Source organism: Bacillus rossius, chromosome 3 (genome assembly GCF_032445375.1).
Source record: "Bacillus rossius redtenbacheri isolate Brsri chromosome 3, Brsri_v3, whole genome shotgun sequence".
Lineage (NCBI taxonomy): Eukaryota > Metazoa > Arthropoda > Insecta > Phasmatodea > Bacillidae > Bacillus > Bacillus rossius.
Genome location: NC_086332.1, coordinates 40,100,580 through 40,117,495, shown reverse-complemented (window position 1 = coordinate 40,117,495; position 16,916 = coordinate 40,100,580). Strand labels below are relative to the sequence as shown.

Sequence of the window (16,916 nt, the reverse complement as noted above, 5' to 3'; positions counted from 1 at the left end):
ACCATATGACTCTATGTAAACTAGTGGAATGGTTTATGATTGTCGTGTGTGAATTTTGACGGGTCTTGTGCGAACCATATGATGACTTAAGACTTAACAGAAATGGTTATATTTTATATTTTTCGTTAAGACTTAAGGGAAGCGACCAATCACAACAAACCGGAACCTTTCAACCGGAAGTTTATGTCTTATTATTGGACCGAGCGAGGCAGTATTTTGGGTTAGAATTCGTATATTTGTCATTATAATCATCATCCATTTCGAGAAATAGATATCCCATTTGTCAATAATCTATTTCAAACCTGCTTTATTCCGTTTCGAGCAATGGCCGACCATGTGTTTTGTGCTGTGATTGGTTAGAATTAACGACTTCTATGTCAATCATAAACTGGAAAATGTAGTTTTGACTTAATCGTGTGCTCGATGTTAAGTTATAATTCTTAAGGAAATCAATCGTAAACCCAGCTTACGAATCCTTCTGCCTCTGTTGTTTTGTCGCCAGTGTAAACAAACATGGTGTGTTGCTTTGCTAGTGGGATTTGCTACATGGGTACCACTGGCCTACTTCCAAGAACTGTCAAGTTTGAGACAGATGCGTGACGCATACCTTACCGTGCGAACAGGGCCGGTGGAAGCTGGCCCACAGGTTCAACACAACGGCCCGAGTCTCCGACAGCTGACGAGTCCGGACAAGAATGACAGCGACCGCTCCTCCATTGGCTGAACAACGAGTGCAACGACCCGTCTGGTATTGTCTGTCTGTTGATGCCTCGATGACACACCGTCCCGACTGTCGTGGTGGGAGAACGACAAGGGGTGGAATAAGGGGGCGGAGTTACACGTCACAACCACCCTGCTGTGAAAAGGGGAATGGAAGGGGGAGGGGGGGGATTGTTTTTGTTTTGTTCGCGAGGAAACGTCAGAGGTCACTGAGTATTCTGTAGTTGCCTTCGCTCTGAGATGGGCGGACCACGAGGAAGAGCCACCATGCTCCGCGGAGTTTACTCCGTGTTCCTTCTAGTATCGTGGTGCCGGCACTGTTCAGGTACGTGTAATACTCGCTTCTTTTTGTTCGCGCTGTCTCGAAAATATGATTGTTTAGGTCTCATTTTCCTTTGGAGTTACCAAACCCAGACTAACCAAAAATCTCGTAAAATCGTGAGTTACCTAACCACCAGGAATACAACGCATAACTAGTGATGTCTGATAATACATACATATTATGCACATTTATAAGTTCTAACCAATTTACTTTAAAATAACTCATGCTAAACTCGCTCCAAGTGTATTTAAAGATGAAATAACTGAAATATTTCCTGAATTGAATACATATTTTTCTGCAAGTATATTAAAAAAAAAAAAAAAAAAAATGAAAATTCTTCCTAAATATTACAAGTATTCGCTCCAAGAGTATTAAAAATGAAATAATGAGAATATTTCCTGAATTTACAGATTGCCCTCCAAGTGTATTGACAAAATAATATAATGAAAAGGTTTACTAATGTTTATGCAGAAAGTTCTCTAATATACTAAAATTAAGAATCTGATTGCGTTTTTTTTAATGTGTTCAGGATCAGGTTGAATTGTTATAAACAACTTCGTCGTTTAACTGAAATTATTATATTAGTGTTTGAAAACCTATGATCGCGGTGTGTCTGGCAAACAGTATACAGCGCAAGCAAAGTTTGGTCATTAATTTGATTCCAGGAACCTACCAGATTATGAAGAGTTTAGAAGTGAATTTATGTCAATACCTTGTTATATGTCTAATAGCATAATTACATTTACTTATTTAAGGTAGATTCTGAAGAAATACTGTCTATTTCTGTCGTTACCATGGTGATGGTGCGAATCTTTTGGAATGTGTCTACCTGATTTTTCGTTTCATGGCTTCTTCTACTAGACTGCAAAACCAACGTTATCTACAACGTTTATGTATGGAAAAATGATACACAAACCGTTAATAAGATTTGTATAATTCCTTAAAATTAAATTAATTTGTCTAACATTTGGTTGAAAATGGACTTTGGCCCCTTCTGTCCCAAAGTATAACAATATGAACTTCAAAAATCTAGCTTCTTCCGTAGGCCGGACTGAAAGGGATTTTGTAATGATTATTTATTTTCGATTAACAGAAAAACACAGCTGTAATCTTATTCAATACGGGTAACAGGCGTAAGAAGGGAATTTAATGAAAAATAAATCATGTAAATTGTCGAAAACAAGTGAATCAAAGAACGGAAGAATTTGGGACGGGTCACCGTCCTTATTTTCCTTACCTCCGTTGACGTAAAGGTATGACACATTCCTGCTTGTTGCACTCCTGAGTCATGACGAAGGTACCAGACGATTCAATAATTTGCTGATGGAATTTCGTGAATATGCTGATCTCTTGGGACTAGAACGTGCATGTTCGTTTATCTGTTTTTATTTATTGCAAATATGAACTTTTGACGTGAAACGTTTTAAAAATCAAACCGTAACATATAGGCCTGATAATATAAATTTGTGACGTGACTAAAAAGCCCACATAATACCGCCATGATAAACTTTAAACACTCAGTATGTCGGCCTCAGTCTGCGCCGAGCGAGCGTGACGGTTTCGGGAACGTCGTAGCAAAAGGTTCGGCGATCCTAAGGAAGTGAGCGAGTGAAGACGATTCCCTTACACCTGCTATGTCGAAATGACAATCACTTACCTTCCAACTCTGTCTTGTGTAAAAAATAAAACTAGGTACGCTGTCAATGTCTCGCTTTGGGTTTTAATCCAATACGCTAAAAGCAAAACTCTTCCTTCCGACACAGCCCCAACTTTTTTTGTGTGTGCGAATTTTACCGCGAGCTCGTATGATTGCATCTTCCCTTCAAAGACGATTTGAACTCCCGAGTTAATGGGTTCGAGTTCCCTCTAGGTATAGTTCTTTATCAGGGTACTGTACATAACTCGTAGCAATTTATGCACTATTCGGTCATTTATATACAACCAACTGGCGTCTGGGATAAAAAAAAAAAATGGATACGACTTTCGCTACTGTAGAAAACTTGCGGTTAGTTTATATTACAAAATTTTGCCATGGGACGTAGACCAAGATCTAAAACTACTGGAAGGGGCGAGTGGTACTGTACCACGTGGTAGAGATCTAATCGGCCGGCCACGCCAAGGGTAAATGTTATTACCTGGAGAGTAGAAGGCACGCAACGCAAACAGAGGGCGACTGATCTTATCTAAATACGACATATTCACTATCGGTGGGTAGCTGTTTACATCCCGACTCACGAGAACAAGAGGGCAAAGGGTAGAGAATAAGAAGAGAGGGGGTTATTCCGACCTCAGGAGGTATGAGTGAAGTAGAAACAACACTGCCTATTGTAGTAGTAGTCTTATCAAATGAGATAACTTATTATCTATTGAGGTAAATATTCTTACCATAGTTACCATACATATATTTATGTAGTGTAGTCCCATGCCCAGTGGCGGACCTAGATTCTGCGGGGCCCTGGACAATTTATTTCAGCGGGGCCCTTGTATCTCGGTGGGAGGGAGGGGGGGGTGGGGGTCTTATCAGACTGGAGTATGGAAAACAACTGGGGAAAGAGGGATTTGTGGTCACACTCCCGGAAAATTAGAAAATTAAACTTTTGAGCCTACATGGAACCTAAATTTCGACGATGGTAAAGAAATTTTATTTCGTGGTAAATTGTAATTGGGTTAGTTTTATTAATGCATACAATTTAATTCTGGTAAAATCTGGTCATTTGGCAAGTCTATAAAATCTGTGAATATTTTTTAAAGTGAACTGTCTTGTTTATAGTTTGGTGCAAGTGCTGTCGCAATGTTGGGTCAAATCGTGCAATCAAATTAACCAAATCCAAAAAATTTCCACTGTTATTCGAATTGGACAACCTCTCTTCATGCCCTCTGAAAGCCAAGTTATCAGTATCTGTGATAACTGTAACCTGAAGCAAACACTAATCAGCATCGCCGGCTGGCGAGTGTCAGGTAATGTAATCCACATATTGCTAACCCAATCATCTGACACCTGCATGTTGCGGGTAATACATATAAAAGAGGTTCTAATAAACATTAGGGGTGTACAACTTAATTTCGAACACCTTACATGACAGGTGCTAGGGTGAGGGCAGACGCGGGGCCCCACTAGGCGCGGGGCCCTGGGCGATTGCCCGGGTCGCCCGGCCCTGGATCCGCCCCTGCCCATGCCTACTGGTTCAAGTGCACGAGGCTGAAAAATTCTGATGTAACTGAATTAAACATACTCAGAAGAGCATCAAACAATAATTAATGATTCTTTTAATTCCCAGGATTCATCATACCTGCTAAAGACCTATCATATGTAAAGATTCCATTCTTTGGTAATGCACAATACGAGGAAAACTTCGCCAATATTTCAACTACAACCTTTAAAGGTAAGTTTTTCATAGTTTATTAAGTCCCTGGTAATCGATATATATATATACATACATACACACACACATATATATATATACACACACACTTTTAGGCAACATTTCATTTATGCACATGCATTTTGATTGTTTAAATACCTAAAAATCATAATATATATTTTATTAAATTTTATGTTGCTAATAATTTGTAAAAAACAATGGTTTTTCACACTGTCAGCTCTGAATCACTATTAAAAGGTAGGGCTGTGGAGAAATTATGCAGCTGTGTGACTGTTCATTTAAAGCTACTCACTGTCTTATTCTTTCAAGCACAGATATCTTTACTGAGCTGCCTGCAAATTCATATTTCATCTCAATCATGTTTACCATGTTTCAACTCTTAAGTTATCCTGACCTGTATTTAATTTACATTGTTTATTCTCTCCACTCTTGCCACTCGTACACCAGCTTCCCTCCGCCCCCTTCCCCAGTGGCCGTGCTCATTGGGGCAGCACACCATGTGGTGAAACCTACTGGTTCCAGCCCAGTCCACAGTAAGATTATAGTTATGACCCCTGCATTATTTCCATAGTGGTTTGGCATCCACTGTGATTTTGTAAGTCCTTTTGACTTGGCAGTGCGGCCATTAAATTTTAAAATATATTTGTATTCTTCAAATTTTTTGGAAAGCTTTAAAAAAATAAAAATTTGTAATGAACTTTCTCACATTTGTGTGTTTCTCAGTGTGTTGTGTTGTTAACATGTATTGTCGCTGTACGTATATTTTAAAATTTATGTTTGTTTTAAGTGTTTATTTTTATTGTCTTGTATGGTAATGTATTTTTTGTATTTTATTTTTGTCATTCTGTTAATGACCTACAAATGTTGAATAGCACATAAAAACTAAACCAAATAAAATTAAAATAAAAAATAAATTTATGCAGCCAAACACATTTTCAGAGATTATTTCCACATATTCAAAGTGGACTGTCTCTAACTACTTAAGAGTAACAGTCAGGCAAGAAAACAAAAGTGAGTTTCGTGACTTCCGACACCTTTGCTGTTTATTTAGGGACTTGTTCATGACTTTTGTGACAGTTCTTCAGTTTCCTTAACTTTTTAGTGAGTTTTGTGATCTGTATGCACCCTGCTAAGGAGTTTGTTGTACACTTGTAGGGAAAGCTGTGGGTAAACAGGTGCTCTGTACTTGGCAACACTCTCCTTGAGACCAGGGGCTCCAGGGCGGGGCTGGCCAGGCAATCGTCGAGGGCCCGTTCCCGGTGCTCTTCATTGTTTGTCTAGTGTCTGTTAAAATATGAAAATAAATGGGAAAAGGAAATTTATATTTTATTAGAATGTAAATTAAATTGCTGGTCAAAACCAATTTCAGTTCATGATTTTGTATAAGAAAAAAATTTCAAATATATCTTGAGATATATTAGCAAAACCATCATTGAAATTTAAGTTCCAAGTTGGCTTAAAATTTTGTTTGAAAAAGTTAATTTTTCAAATTTTCCAAGGGAGGACCTCCATAAAAGTGAAAAGCTTAGAGCCCCGCAGAGTCATGGCCGCTCTTAAATATTTCAAATCCTTACTTCACCAGCAGTTTCAGGACAACACTCTAATTGTGCATTTTGCAAATTGATACCAAACACAGTGTACTTTCTTAGTAACTATTCACATTACCACTGTTTTCTGTTAGAAGCCTTTCCAACACTGCTATGGATCATTTTTTTCTTGACTTATTTTGACTCAACTACTTAATTTAAGATACGTTGTGTTTATATTTATATTGAGTGTGTGTGTGTGTGTGTGTATATATATATATATATATATATATATATATATATATATATATATATATATATATATATATATATGCTGCTTTTAAGAATTTTATAGAGGTTATTTATAAGCAACTGATGATTTCTTAGGTTCCATTATTCCCGGAGGAGACTTACCCTACATAGACATTCCACTGATTGAAAATACAGGATATGATGATAATCACAACAGTACATCAGTTATACTTCAAGGTAAGATGTGCAACAGAAACTGAAGAATACACTTTAAAACATATGTTTTGCTCTTTACTATCACAGATCCAAAAGCTCATGAAGGAAAGGAGCTTGTGTTAAAAAACTTAATTTTTCATTGAACTCTTTAAATTTCATTCCAAGTAAATTGGGGGTAGGACACAATGCCCACATAATCTTGTATCCCCACTTCTACCTTGTACATGTTAGTCAAAATGTATCTTCATAAATAAATAAACAAACACAAGAAAGCAGAATTACTCTTCTATTTCCTAGCCAGTGATAAGGGTTGTTTTGCATCCATATGGCCCTAAAATCATCTCGCAAACTACAAAGATAGTTTAAATATGGGTTCTGCAGTAAAAATAAACATACAGATCATGTAGTACTGTATATTTTCTATAACTATTACTTCTTTTCTGTATTTCTAAACTTAAATTTTTGTCTGCCTGGATTTGTGGCCTAAGACAGAGATAAGTAAACAGACATAAAGGAGCAGAAATGAATAAAGAGAAGGACAAAGCAGATATTACTTAGAGAGGATGAGAAATAGTGATAGTGTTTAAATGAGTAACAAGGAAAAGAGGGCTTATTTTAAAATTTAAGTTAGGTTTCATATCTAACTGACAGCAAAGTAATTAAAGATGGCAATGCATAATAAATGAAGGATATTTCCAAAGGAATCGGCCATGGCCTATTATTGTAAGCAACATTTCCAAACATATGTCTGGAGTGTTTTCGGCGAAACCATCTCGGTGGGCTACTGAAGCCTTGTGCACACAGGCTTTTGATGAATAACTTAAACCGATACCTACTGTTTCAGGCAATTCCACAACAGGCGAGTGTAACAGCACAACGGTCTGCAGCAAGAGTGATGACACTATATGGTACGGTTGAGTCAAGTTCTTCCAATTTAGTGCATTGTAAAACTCTGATCCAGACCAATTTTCATTGCAATCCAAGCACAAAGTATTTATTAAAGTACCTAATTATGAACAATTATTTTCAGTTAAAATTTTTTTTAAATTAATTACCTATTAAAAAAAGTTAGAGTATTACATTTTTTTTTATATATTATGTATAGCTGTTGATTTCCTGCAAGGATACAGATTGACAGGGCACCGGCATCTTTTAAGATTCTGCCTTCATGGAGGTGTTCCACACATCCAGGACCGGAGAGCACGGCCGCTCAAAGTGTGCATTCCTTGTGATCACCAAGACATGCTGAAACAGCATGACGACTCAGCATGTTTCATCCTATTCCCCGGCGCAAATAAATTTACAAGCAAGCACTAAAACCAAGCCAAATGGTTCGGAGCTTGTGATAATCACAAAGTCCCATCGCTTCAAGCCTCTGTGCAAAACCGTGGTACGTGAACCGCGTGTGCATTGATGCAGTATGCTCAGTTCTGCGCTAATATTGATTAGATAATCTGAAAAGTTTAAAATTCTTACAAGAATTTTCTTTATGCCAAGAAGGGGTTAGAATGTAAACCTACTGTCCAAAGACAGGCTATTTTCAAGTTGAGTTATAGCAGTTGAAGAGAACGACCACCAGGACCTTAACAGTTCTGTTGGCCAGCAGTAAGGTGATGATGGTCGAATGCAGAAGACAAAATCTGTAAATATAATACAGTATTAGACCATAAAGGAAAGTCCCAGTTATCAATTTTAATAGTATCAACTGTAATCGCTGTAGAGTTTTGGTTCAATTTTGGTCACAATTAAAGAGTAACTCCAAAACGTTTTAGATAAGTACATGCGCGAGCACTGCTTTGTTGTTTTCTTGCTTGCAGCACCACCTACGCAAAATGGTGACTCCTGAGCATAAAGCGTTTTGTGTTCTGCAATTTGCTAAAAACGAATCTGTAATTTCGGTTCATAGTGCATTTCGTTTAAAATTAAAATGTAGCAAAAAAAATTTCAATGGTCGTGATAACAAAAGAGCTCTTTTTACCTGGCCTCCACGTCGCCTGACGTAACGCAGTTCGTTTTTTTTATTTGGGGCTTTATAAAAGATCGTGTCTACGTTCCGCCGCTTCCCAATGATTTGCCAGATGACACAGAATTGAAGAGGCTTCCATTACTGTGGATGTGTTAACCAAAAGGTGGGAAGAATTGGACGTTAGGTTGGATGAAAAAGGTGCACATACTGAACATTTGAAAGAAAAACTAGGTTAGTTCACCTTCAATTTGATGTACGATTTGTTGTAAATAATCTAAATTAAACTGTTATAATATACCAATGAAACTGGGACATTCTTTTTGTGGACATCCTGTACAATGTTCTGGAGGACTTGCGTGTTCCTCAAGGTAGTTGCAGTAAGCTGTATGGTGAGGCAGGACACGAAGCCAAGGGACGGAGGTTGTGCCGGCAGCGTGAGGAAGGATGCGGCCGCGGCGATGGCCGGGGGGAGCCTCCTGCTGGCCCTGCTGATGTACCTGCTGCGGCAGCGACTGGGGCCGGCCCCGCTGCCCGCCTGCAGTGCCTCCTGCAGCCCCAGCTGCCGTCTCGTCTGTTGCGGCGGCTGCTGCGACTGCCCCTGGCTGCTGGTGCGCGCTCTACTCTGGCTGTGCGGAGCACGCAACCACACGTACGTACCCGCACCCCTTTCCACCCCGCTCCTTAAAACCTAATGTATTTATGGTCATGTGTATCTTATGATTATATTGTTAATAAAGATTGCAGGCTTTCACAGCCATGGTCTGGAGTTGCTTGGCTTCTGGTTTGAAGATGCGTCAAAGGCAAAGAGATCACAGACTTCGAAACAGCTGAAACCCAGAAGCCAAGCAACTCTATATCGTTAATATTGGCATCATAAAAATCAATACTTAAAAATAAAAATAATATTGACTTCACCAATACTGACACTTCAAGTATCACTTATGCTATTGAAAATGGATCTAACAGATTTTAATTTCAAATTAAAATAAAAAAATTTGAGTAAAACAGCAAATATGGTGTGATATACGTACATACTATAAATTGCTCCAAATAATTTTTGCTATGTCACATATGTGGTTATTGAAACATACCGAATCCAGATCAGAATATCGACGAACTGCACTGCCCAGCTAGCACCCTGACCCAGAATTAAAATTTAGTGACAATTTGCTGACACTTCCCTCGGGGAAAATGTATGAAATGACTTCCTTTGGGCTTTTATTTTCAACTTAGTGAAATTTTTTCTCACCATTTGCATTTTTTATAATCGAAACCACATAATGTGACCAATAAATAATTATTCAATGATAAGTATTTTCTGTAACTTAAGCAACAAAACATTAAAAAGTTCACTTCTGACCAGTAGTGACACTCACCAATAGCAATATATTACTAGTTACTTGTGTTTAAAAGTATGCCTTTGATTAAATCAAAGTTCTTGTTTGCATTTTTCTCATTGCTTTAAATATATGAAAAAATGATTTTTATTGAATATGGAAAACAGAATAAGTTTATTATGTTCATTGATTAACACTGCTGTATACGTGATATTGTCAAGTGTTATAAAATACAAACATATGTTTCTAAAAACATCTTATTGAAGGTTAATATTATTATATGCGACAATTACATAGCAATTATAATTAACATCAGTTATTGTGAATTGAGCATTTCTAATACAATTTATTAGAAAATTAATATTTACATTTTAAATGTTCGTAAATTAAATATTCATACATACAATTTTTTTATCATAACTTTATACATTAAAACCACAAAATAAATTAAATGCTTATTTTACTTAAAAAAATTGGTAGTGCAGTACATTAGCAAACATTAAGTTGCTACGTTAACTCATGAAGTTCTAACATTTAGGGAGTGCCAAGAACCTGTAGTCCTGCTGTGGTCTACATCAAAGCAAAATGCAAGAGAGTGCAGCCTGTTTTGTTTTAAATTTACTAGTCAACCATTCATTTTTCGTCTGATGTATTGTAAAATCTGCGGCAAAGATGGTGGACGTGTTGTGTCTGTGTATTAACAGAAGTGCAGATAAGTCTTCCAAACACTGCCAATTATGAATATAAAGTGAGTCAGGTCACAAAGTGGCAGCAATATGCTACTGTTTCCGGCCCCTAAATGTTGTAAGCCATGCATGTTAATGCAAGACACACTAAAGGGTAACTATGAGTGGGCCTATTACATGCTTGCTTAACTTAGAATCCTTATTAGACATCTATCCTCCAGACACCACTGTTTGTGACTTTTTTGAACACAAGTTACCTTTCCATCAAAAAAAAAACCTTACAATAGCAAGTTACGGTTTCAGGCAGCACAGTTACGGACAGCCAGCCTTGTCTCAGAATCACTGTGATACAGCTGCGTTATGTGCGTTTTCTTCCGACAGACGTTCGCGTGGACACGATCGAGACGCCGCCGCAAGGAAACCCAAGCAGAAGCTCCCCGTGCAGGAAGAACTGCTGGGGTGCGTGTCTGCGGGTGACGCGAGCGACACACCAGTCCCGCAAGGCGACAAGCCGCCGGTCGAGCCGGACTACCACGAAATTCGGGACTATTACATCCTAGACAACTCCCTCAGCTACTTTGTGGTCTGCCCAGTGCACAGATGACAGACCAGTCGTCAGGTACCGCGAGAGCTGCACCTAGCTTGCTTCCCTGCTGCGAGATGGCTGTGTACTTGTTACACCAGCACCTCTTGCTGTAGTCGTTACGAGTTATGTTACTCATTCACTGCAGCCGGAATGCAGTTTGTTTTATTTTCATCTAACTGATCCTCTAATGTTTTCGTCAGAAACACATGTTTACTTATATTAAACATGCTTTTCTGAATTACATAGAGCAGTGGGAAAGTAAAAAATTTTTTTTAAGTACATTTTACAGACGATCTGGTTTTTTAGTTCTGAAATAATTCAACCCATCGATTTACTGTTGTTTCTGCAAGAAAAATTTCTCTGCAGCACTTTTTAATATTTTTTTACCCCTTGTATTTTACACTGCACTGTGCTAACTCTGGTGACATGGTGAAGTGTTTGTTTAATTGCAATGTGCACACATTTACAGATTTTCCATTGTTTCTTTGAAACTCTGCATCGTAATATTTAAGATTTTTTTTGAACTATAGCATAAATTTTTAAAATTAGTTGGAAATGATGAAAGGGGAAATTTTACTTTTCAAGCCTTTTTCTTGAATATCACAACCTCAAACCTACATGATAAAATGTAAAAAATTTTAAAACACAAAATGTGATACAATAAAGTAAACTAATTAATAACCATTGACAAATTAGTGTCTTGTGCATGTAATATACACGACCTAGGATTTGGTCTAGGTTCTAATTTATGTAAATACAGTGAAACCTCGTTAATATTATCCCGCTTATTACGAATGACTCGTTAATATTACCTATTACTATTTCCCCGTGAAATATGCCCATTAAACACAATGAAGATTTGTTTGGTTAATACGAAATTCTCGTTATTATGTATAGCGAACAATAACAATTCCCGTCCGTATAAACAAACAGTCATGTTTACCGTTTAATACGAACCAAAGATTACCACAAAGATACGGCCCCGCCTGAGTCTCCGAAGTGTGTTTTTAACTCTATGTTTTCAAAATCACTCGTTCGTGTGTTCGATATGTTCAGAAATCACTCGCGTTTGTACAATATTCGATATATCGAACTTCACGTGGGATGGTATTTACGTTCGATTTTGTACTTCCTTTGTATACATGAATCTGTGCCGGACCAATAAAAACAAAATATATGTTACGCCTAACGTGTTTAATATTTGTGTACGTTGTAATGAAAGTTTAAGTGAATTATCTCGTGAGAATTTTATTAAACTTTAGAATTTGTACGTACACACATAAAAATGGAGGCAAAACGTAAACGCAAGGAAATTGCATTGAAGACGAAAATTAAGATAATAAATTCAGTTCGTCAGGGTGAAAAAACGAAAACAGAACTTTCTGAAGAGTTTGGTATATCAAAATCAACCTTAAGTACAATTCTAAAGCAAGCAGATAAAATAGAAGAAGCGGTCAGGAAAGGTAGTAATCAAACTAAGAAAAGGATGCGCGTCGGTAAACATTCCGAATTAGAGGCCAAACTGCTGGAGTGGTTTCATCAAATGCGCGCCGCCAGAGTTCCAATTTCCGGGCCTATTATCCAAGAAAAGGCTGATCAGCTGGCACTGCAACTCAGAATTGACGATTTTCATTGCAGCAACGGATGGCTTCAACGCTTCAAAGATAGGCATAATTTGGCCACAAAATCCATTTGTGGCGAATCTGCAGCTGTCGACCAAACAGCAACGAGTGACTGGCTTCAGTCAGTACAGTCCATCGTAAGTAAATTTGCACCACAAGATGTGTTTAATATGGATGAAACAGGGCTTTTTTACAATCTGTTGCCCAATAAAACTCTAACCGTAAAAGGTGAAAACTGCCATGGCGGTAAACACAGTAAAGTTCGTCTTACAGTTTTACTATGTTGTAATCAAGATGGCAGTACTAAACTTCGACCCTTGGTTATTGGCAAGTCTGCCAAGCCAAGATGTTTCAAAGATGTTGCAGCAAAAAACCTGCCAGTAGATTACGAGGCAAACAGTAAGGCTTGGGTCACCACAAAAATTTTCCAGTTGTGGTTGTTAAAATTGGACAGGAAAATGGCGACTCTAAATCGCAAAATTTTGTTATTGTTGGACAACTGTGCTGCACATACTGCTCATGGTATGAAGTTGGAAAACATTACCTTACTCTTCTTGCTACCAAATACAACAAGTGTGACACAACCACTCGACCAAGGTATAATACAGTGCTTGAAAAGAAACTACAGACAGCGCTTGGTGAAATACCTTATCAGGCAGTGTGAAAAAGGAAAGACTGAGCTTCCTAGATGGTCAGTTTTGGATGCTATCCGCAGTATAGCCATGTCGTGGGACAGCATCAGCCAAAAGACAATTGTGCATTGCTTTGCAAAAAGTGGTTTTGGCCAGCAAACTGTTGAAGAACCTGACTGTGATCAACCTTTAGAGGATTGGCAAGAGTTAAAAGAACATGTGCAAGTTGATAATGACTTCAATGAGTTTGTTCATATTGATGACAGTGTGTACACCAGTGCAAGATTAACTGCAGAAGATCTTGTTGGTTCACGAGGATTACAGGAAACACCAACGGCTGACGCTGTACAGTCACTTTGTGAGGGTGGTACAAGTCAGGATAATGATGGTGATGACGACAATGGTGAGGTAGTGCATAAACTTCCAAGCAAAAGTGACACAATCAGTGCTTTGCGTACACTGGAAAATGTACTTGCTGCAAGTGATGTGCCAATTGACTTGATTGCAGGATTTGAGAAGATATGTTCTGCTGTAAATGATATTTACAGAGATAAGTGTGTCCAGAAAAAAATTAATGATTTTTTTAAACCTATGTAAATATATCTTGCATACTTTGCATAAGAATTGCTATACACTCAACAGCAATTAACTGTACGGTAAATGTTAATCATTTTTGTCAAAACTTTGGAAGCAAATTAAATAAGAATACATACATACGTATATGTATACTAATTATCAGTCTGTTATAGTATATTTTATTAAAACTATTAAAATTGCTTCTAAGTGTATTTTGTTAGTGTGCATGTCAATATCTGGCTTCTATTACAATAATAATATTCCACATTTTTAGTGCTCTGACATGTAGGAATTCAATATTTCTTATCGAGTTCTTATTCTACCTATTGGCTCAAAAACCTCATTAATATGAACCTCGTTATTACAAACTGAAATATTTTACTCCCCTTCAGGTTTGTATTAATGAGGTTTCACTGTAGATTGTAACACCAATAAAGTTTATTTTATGTAGTTTATTTTTTCTTCATATATATAAAGTTAAAATCAAACAAAAAATAAAATTTTAAATACTAAATTTATATGCAACATAGATACATGAATCAAATATTTGACAAAATTGGCAAGTGTTCTGTATAATCCTGCCTGAAGTAATGTAAAATTGTTGCACATCCCTACAAAGCACTTTGGTTATACAGCTGGCAATTCGAATGCTCAAAAACGAGACTAGACAGAACAAGATCAGGCAGAGATGTTATACATAATCAAATATGGTTTATAATTTTGTATTTACAGGTTTGCTTTTACTGAATAAACTGAATATTTATGTATCTACATCCAAAATTTGCATCTTTGAATGCCTGGAGATGCATGTATATTTATGCATATTAATAAGTATGTATTTACAGTATTTATATATGCAATATGCTATATAAATCATGTGAGAAAGAAGAAATATTAGAGTCTGGATGTACAAGTGGGTTGAACATATTGAGGTTTTTCCTGTTCAAACTTTTGAACTGCACTTGCCTATACCACTCATATTTGATGTCTGGTCCAACGTTTCTATCGAGTTGGGCCCAGAATAACGAGCATCCAATAAAGTAAACAAAGCCATACAAAAAGCTATTGGCCAACTTCAGCTCTCTACAAGCACACCTACAGCTGGTCGTATACTTGCAGACAAGTTACCACATTCCTTCAGGTTCACCTGCACACATGTGGATTATTGTTTCTTCGTAATTATACAATTTCACAAAGAAAAATTTGGGGAGAAAACAAAACTACATGTTTAGTTATATGCATTACTCAGTTGCAAAGATGCAAAAATATAAGCTTCTGGTGAGCAAATACGATAGGATTAGCTAAACAAAAGGTTTCTCTTCTAAATGCTTACTTATGAATACTTGCACAAAAAACAGACAATGAATTTGGTGAAAAAATTAGCAGTAAATATATAGGAAAATATATCAACGGATTGCACAAAAAAACTATTGTGACATAAAAATAAAAATCAAAAAGGTTGTGTGCTCCACTCACAATTTTTGCTCTTTACACAGTTCACAGAACTCCTGGGCCACTTATAGCTTTACTCCCAACCTCGACAGTAGACCAACACAATACCAATTCCCGGTGCCAGCTACAGACGTTATTAGGCTCTGAACCAAGTCATACAGTATTTGCATGCTAATAGAATAGGTCATTAGAATGTAAACCTACACCTATCTATTCAGGTTTTATGTGGGCAAACGGAGCAAGAATTCCTCCAAACAGTAAAAAACATAAAATATACTCTATGTAGCTACATCATAATATATATAATAATATAAATTTTATTTAGTGTTTTCGCGTATTTCTGGCACAATCAGTACTGGCTCTGGTAGCAGGTATCAGTGGTGACAGTACTGCGAATTGGTATTAGTACGGACGCACACAACAGGATAAATTCAGGTGTCAAGAGAAGTATCGCTATCAGTTACATGAGCTCCTGAAACTGCATCTGCGACGATTCGCCAGTTATTCATCAGACTCTCGAGCTTTGCTGTTGCATCTTCTGCAAGATATTTAAATGCTTCATCACACTTGAGCGAAAGTGTTGCAGCAAAAGATTTGTACACTGAAACAGAAAACAAACAAACCAAAACATATTTAGCTTTCAAGGCAATATTTGTACACAAATAAAATGGAGACAACAGATGTACACATGAACACATGTATTTCACACATCATTTATTTAATTTTGTATTTCATCTTTCTGAGCAACACACAAAAACAAATACAAAAATTGACCTTAATTCCCTTTTCCTAATTCCCACCCAGATATTAATGCTTGTCAAGTTCTTAAGACAGATATTTTGAATCTAAATATACTGACCTGTTTATGCAATCACTAGTGGTTAAGTCCTGTTTTCGACTATTACTAATACATATTGATATCACAATAGAAATAGTCTAGATCTGTTTGAATGTAAGTTATAATATAAATGTGTCAAATTTTAGTCTGCTTTATAATAGAAGTATCCCAAATTTGCATGTTACCTTAAACATATCTGTAGTAGTTTTAAATTACATTCCAGGTCGTTTTACAATTTTTTGGTTGACATACTTGCATAGATATGGTACTATAAATATGAGAATCCAAGTTGATGGCTTGAAATTATAATTTGATTCCACTACCGGTTCAGTACAAGCTCTCTAGTCTGGCGTGTTCAGGAACATGGCCATGCTGGAGAAGCGTTCAAAAAATCGCAATAAGCTAGCTTCAGTTTTAATGCATAGCTTTGCATTTGTTGTAAAGCTTTAAAAGATTGGAAACTTAAGATATGCTCATGAAAATATTTAATATGGTTTGCTTCAATAAAGTTTGTTATTAAAAAAATAAAAGGTATGAAGTTTGCTTATGAACGCTCAATATTAATATAGTTCATGGTTATTTTATAATTATATTGAATAACGTTACTATATATAGGGCCGAACTGGTTATCACTTAATCAAATCAAACATTACAAATATTTGACATGGCCGCGGCCTAACTGTCCTTATGCTAAGCGGGGGTTCGCGTTGATACATGTACTGAGATTAATTTGTGGGCTCCACCGTGCAAGGAGCACGGACCCAGGAGAGACTCTTTTTCAGGGCCATGATGTCGCCCATGT

At 37.0% G+C, this 16,916-nt stretch overlaps 2 protein-coding genes across 5 annotated transcripts in view; one reads left to right on the top strand and one right to left on the bottom strand.

The window, feature by feature from the left end:
- Window positions 1-911: 911 nt before the first annotated feature.
- On the top strand, window positions 912-14,274 carry LOC134530549 (uncharacterized). The gene is made up of 7 exons (XM_063365477.1): window positions 912-1,045; window positions 4,321-4,425; window positions 6,339-6,440; window positions 7,264-7,327; window positions 8,819-9,034; window positions 10,790-11,753; window positions 14,244-14,274. The coding sequence occupies exons 1-6, from the start codon at window positions 961-963 to the stop codon at window positions 11,010-11,012; spliced, it is 795 nt and encodes a 264-aa protein (XP_063221547.1). The 5' UTR covers window positions 912-960; the 3' UTR covers window positions 11,013-11,753; window positions 14,244-14,274.
- The window catches only part of LOC134530548 (uncharacterized), a 34,709-nt gene continuing 32,054 nt past the window's right edge, over window positions 14,262-16,916 (bottom strand). For all 4 annotated transcript variants that reach the window (XM_063365474.1, XM_063365473.1, XM_063365475.1 and 1 more), the window contains one exon: window positions 14,262-15,877. In XM_063365474.1, the coding sequence (XP_063221544.1) occupies window positions 15,708-15,877 (170 nt within the window). In that variant the 3' untranslated portion in view covers window positions 14,262-15,707. The remainder of the gene's footprint in view (window positions 15,878-16,916) is intronic.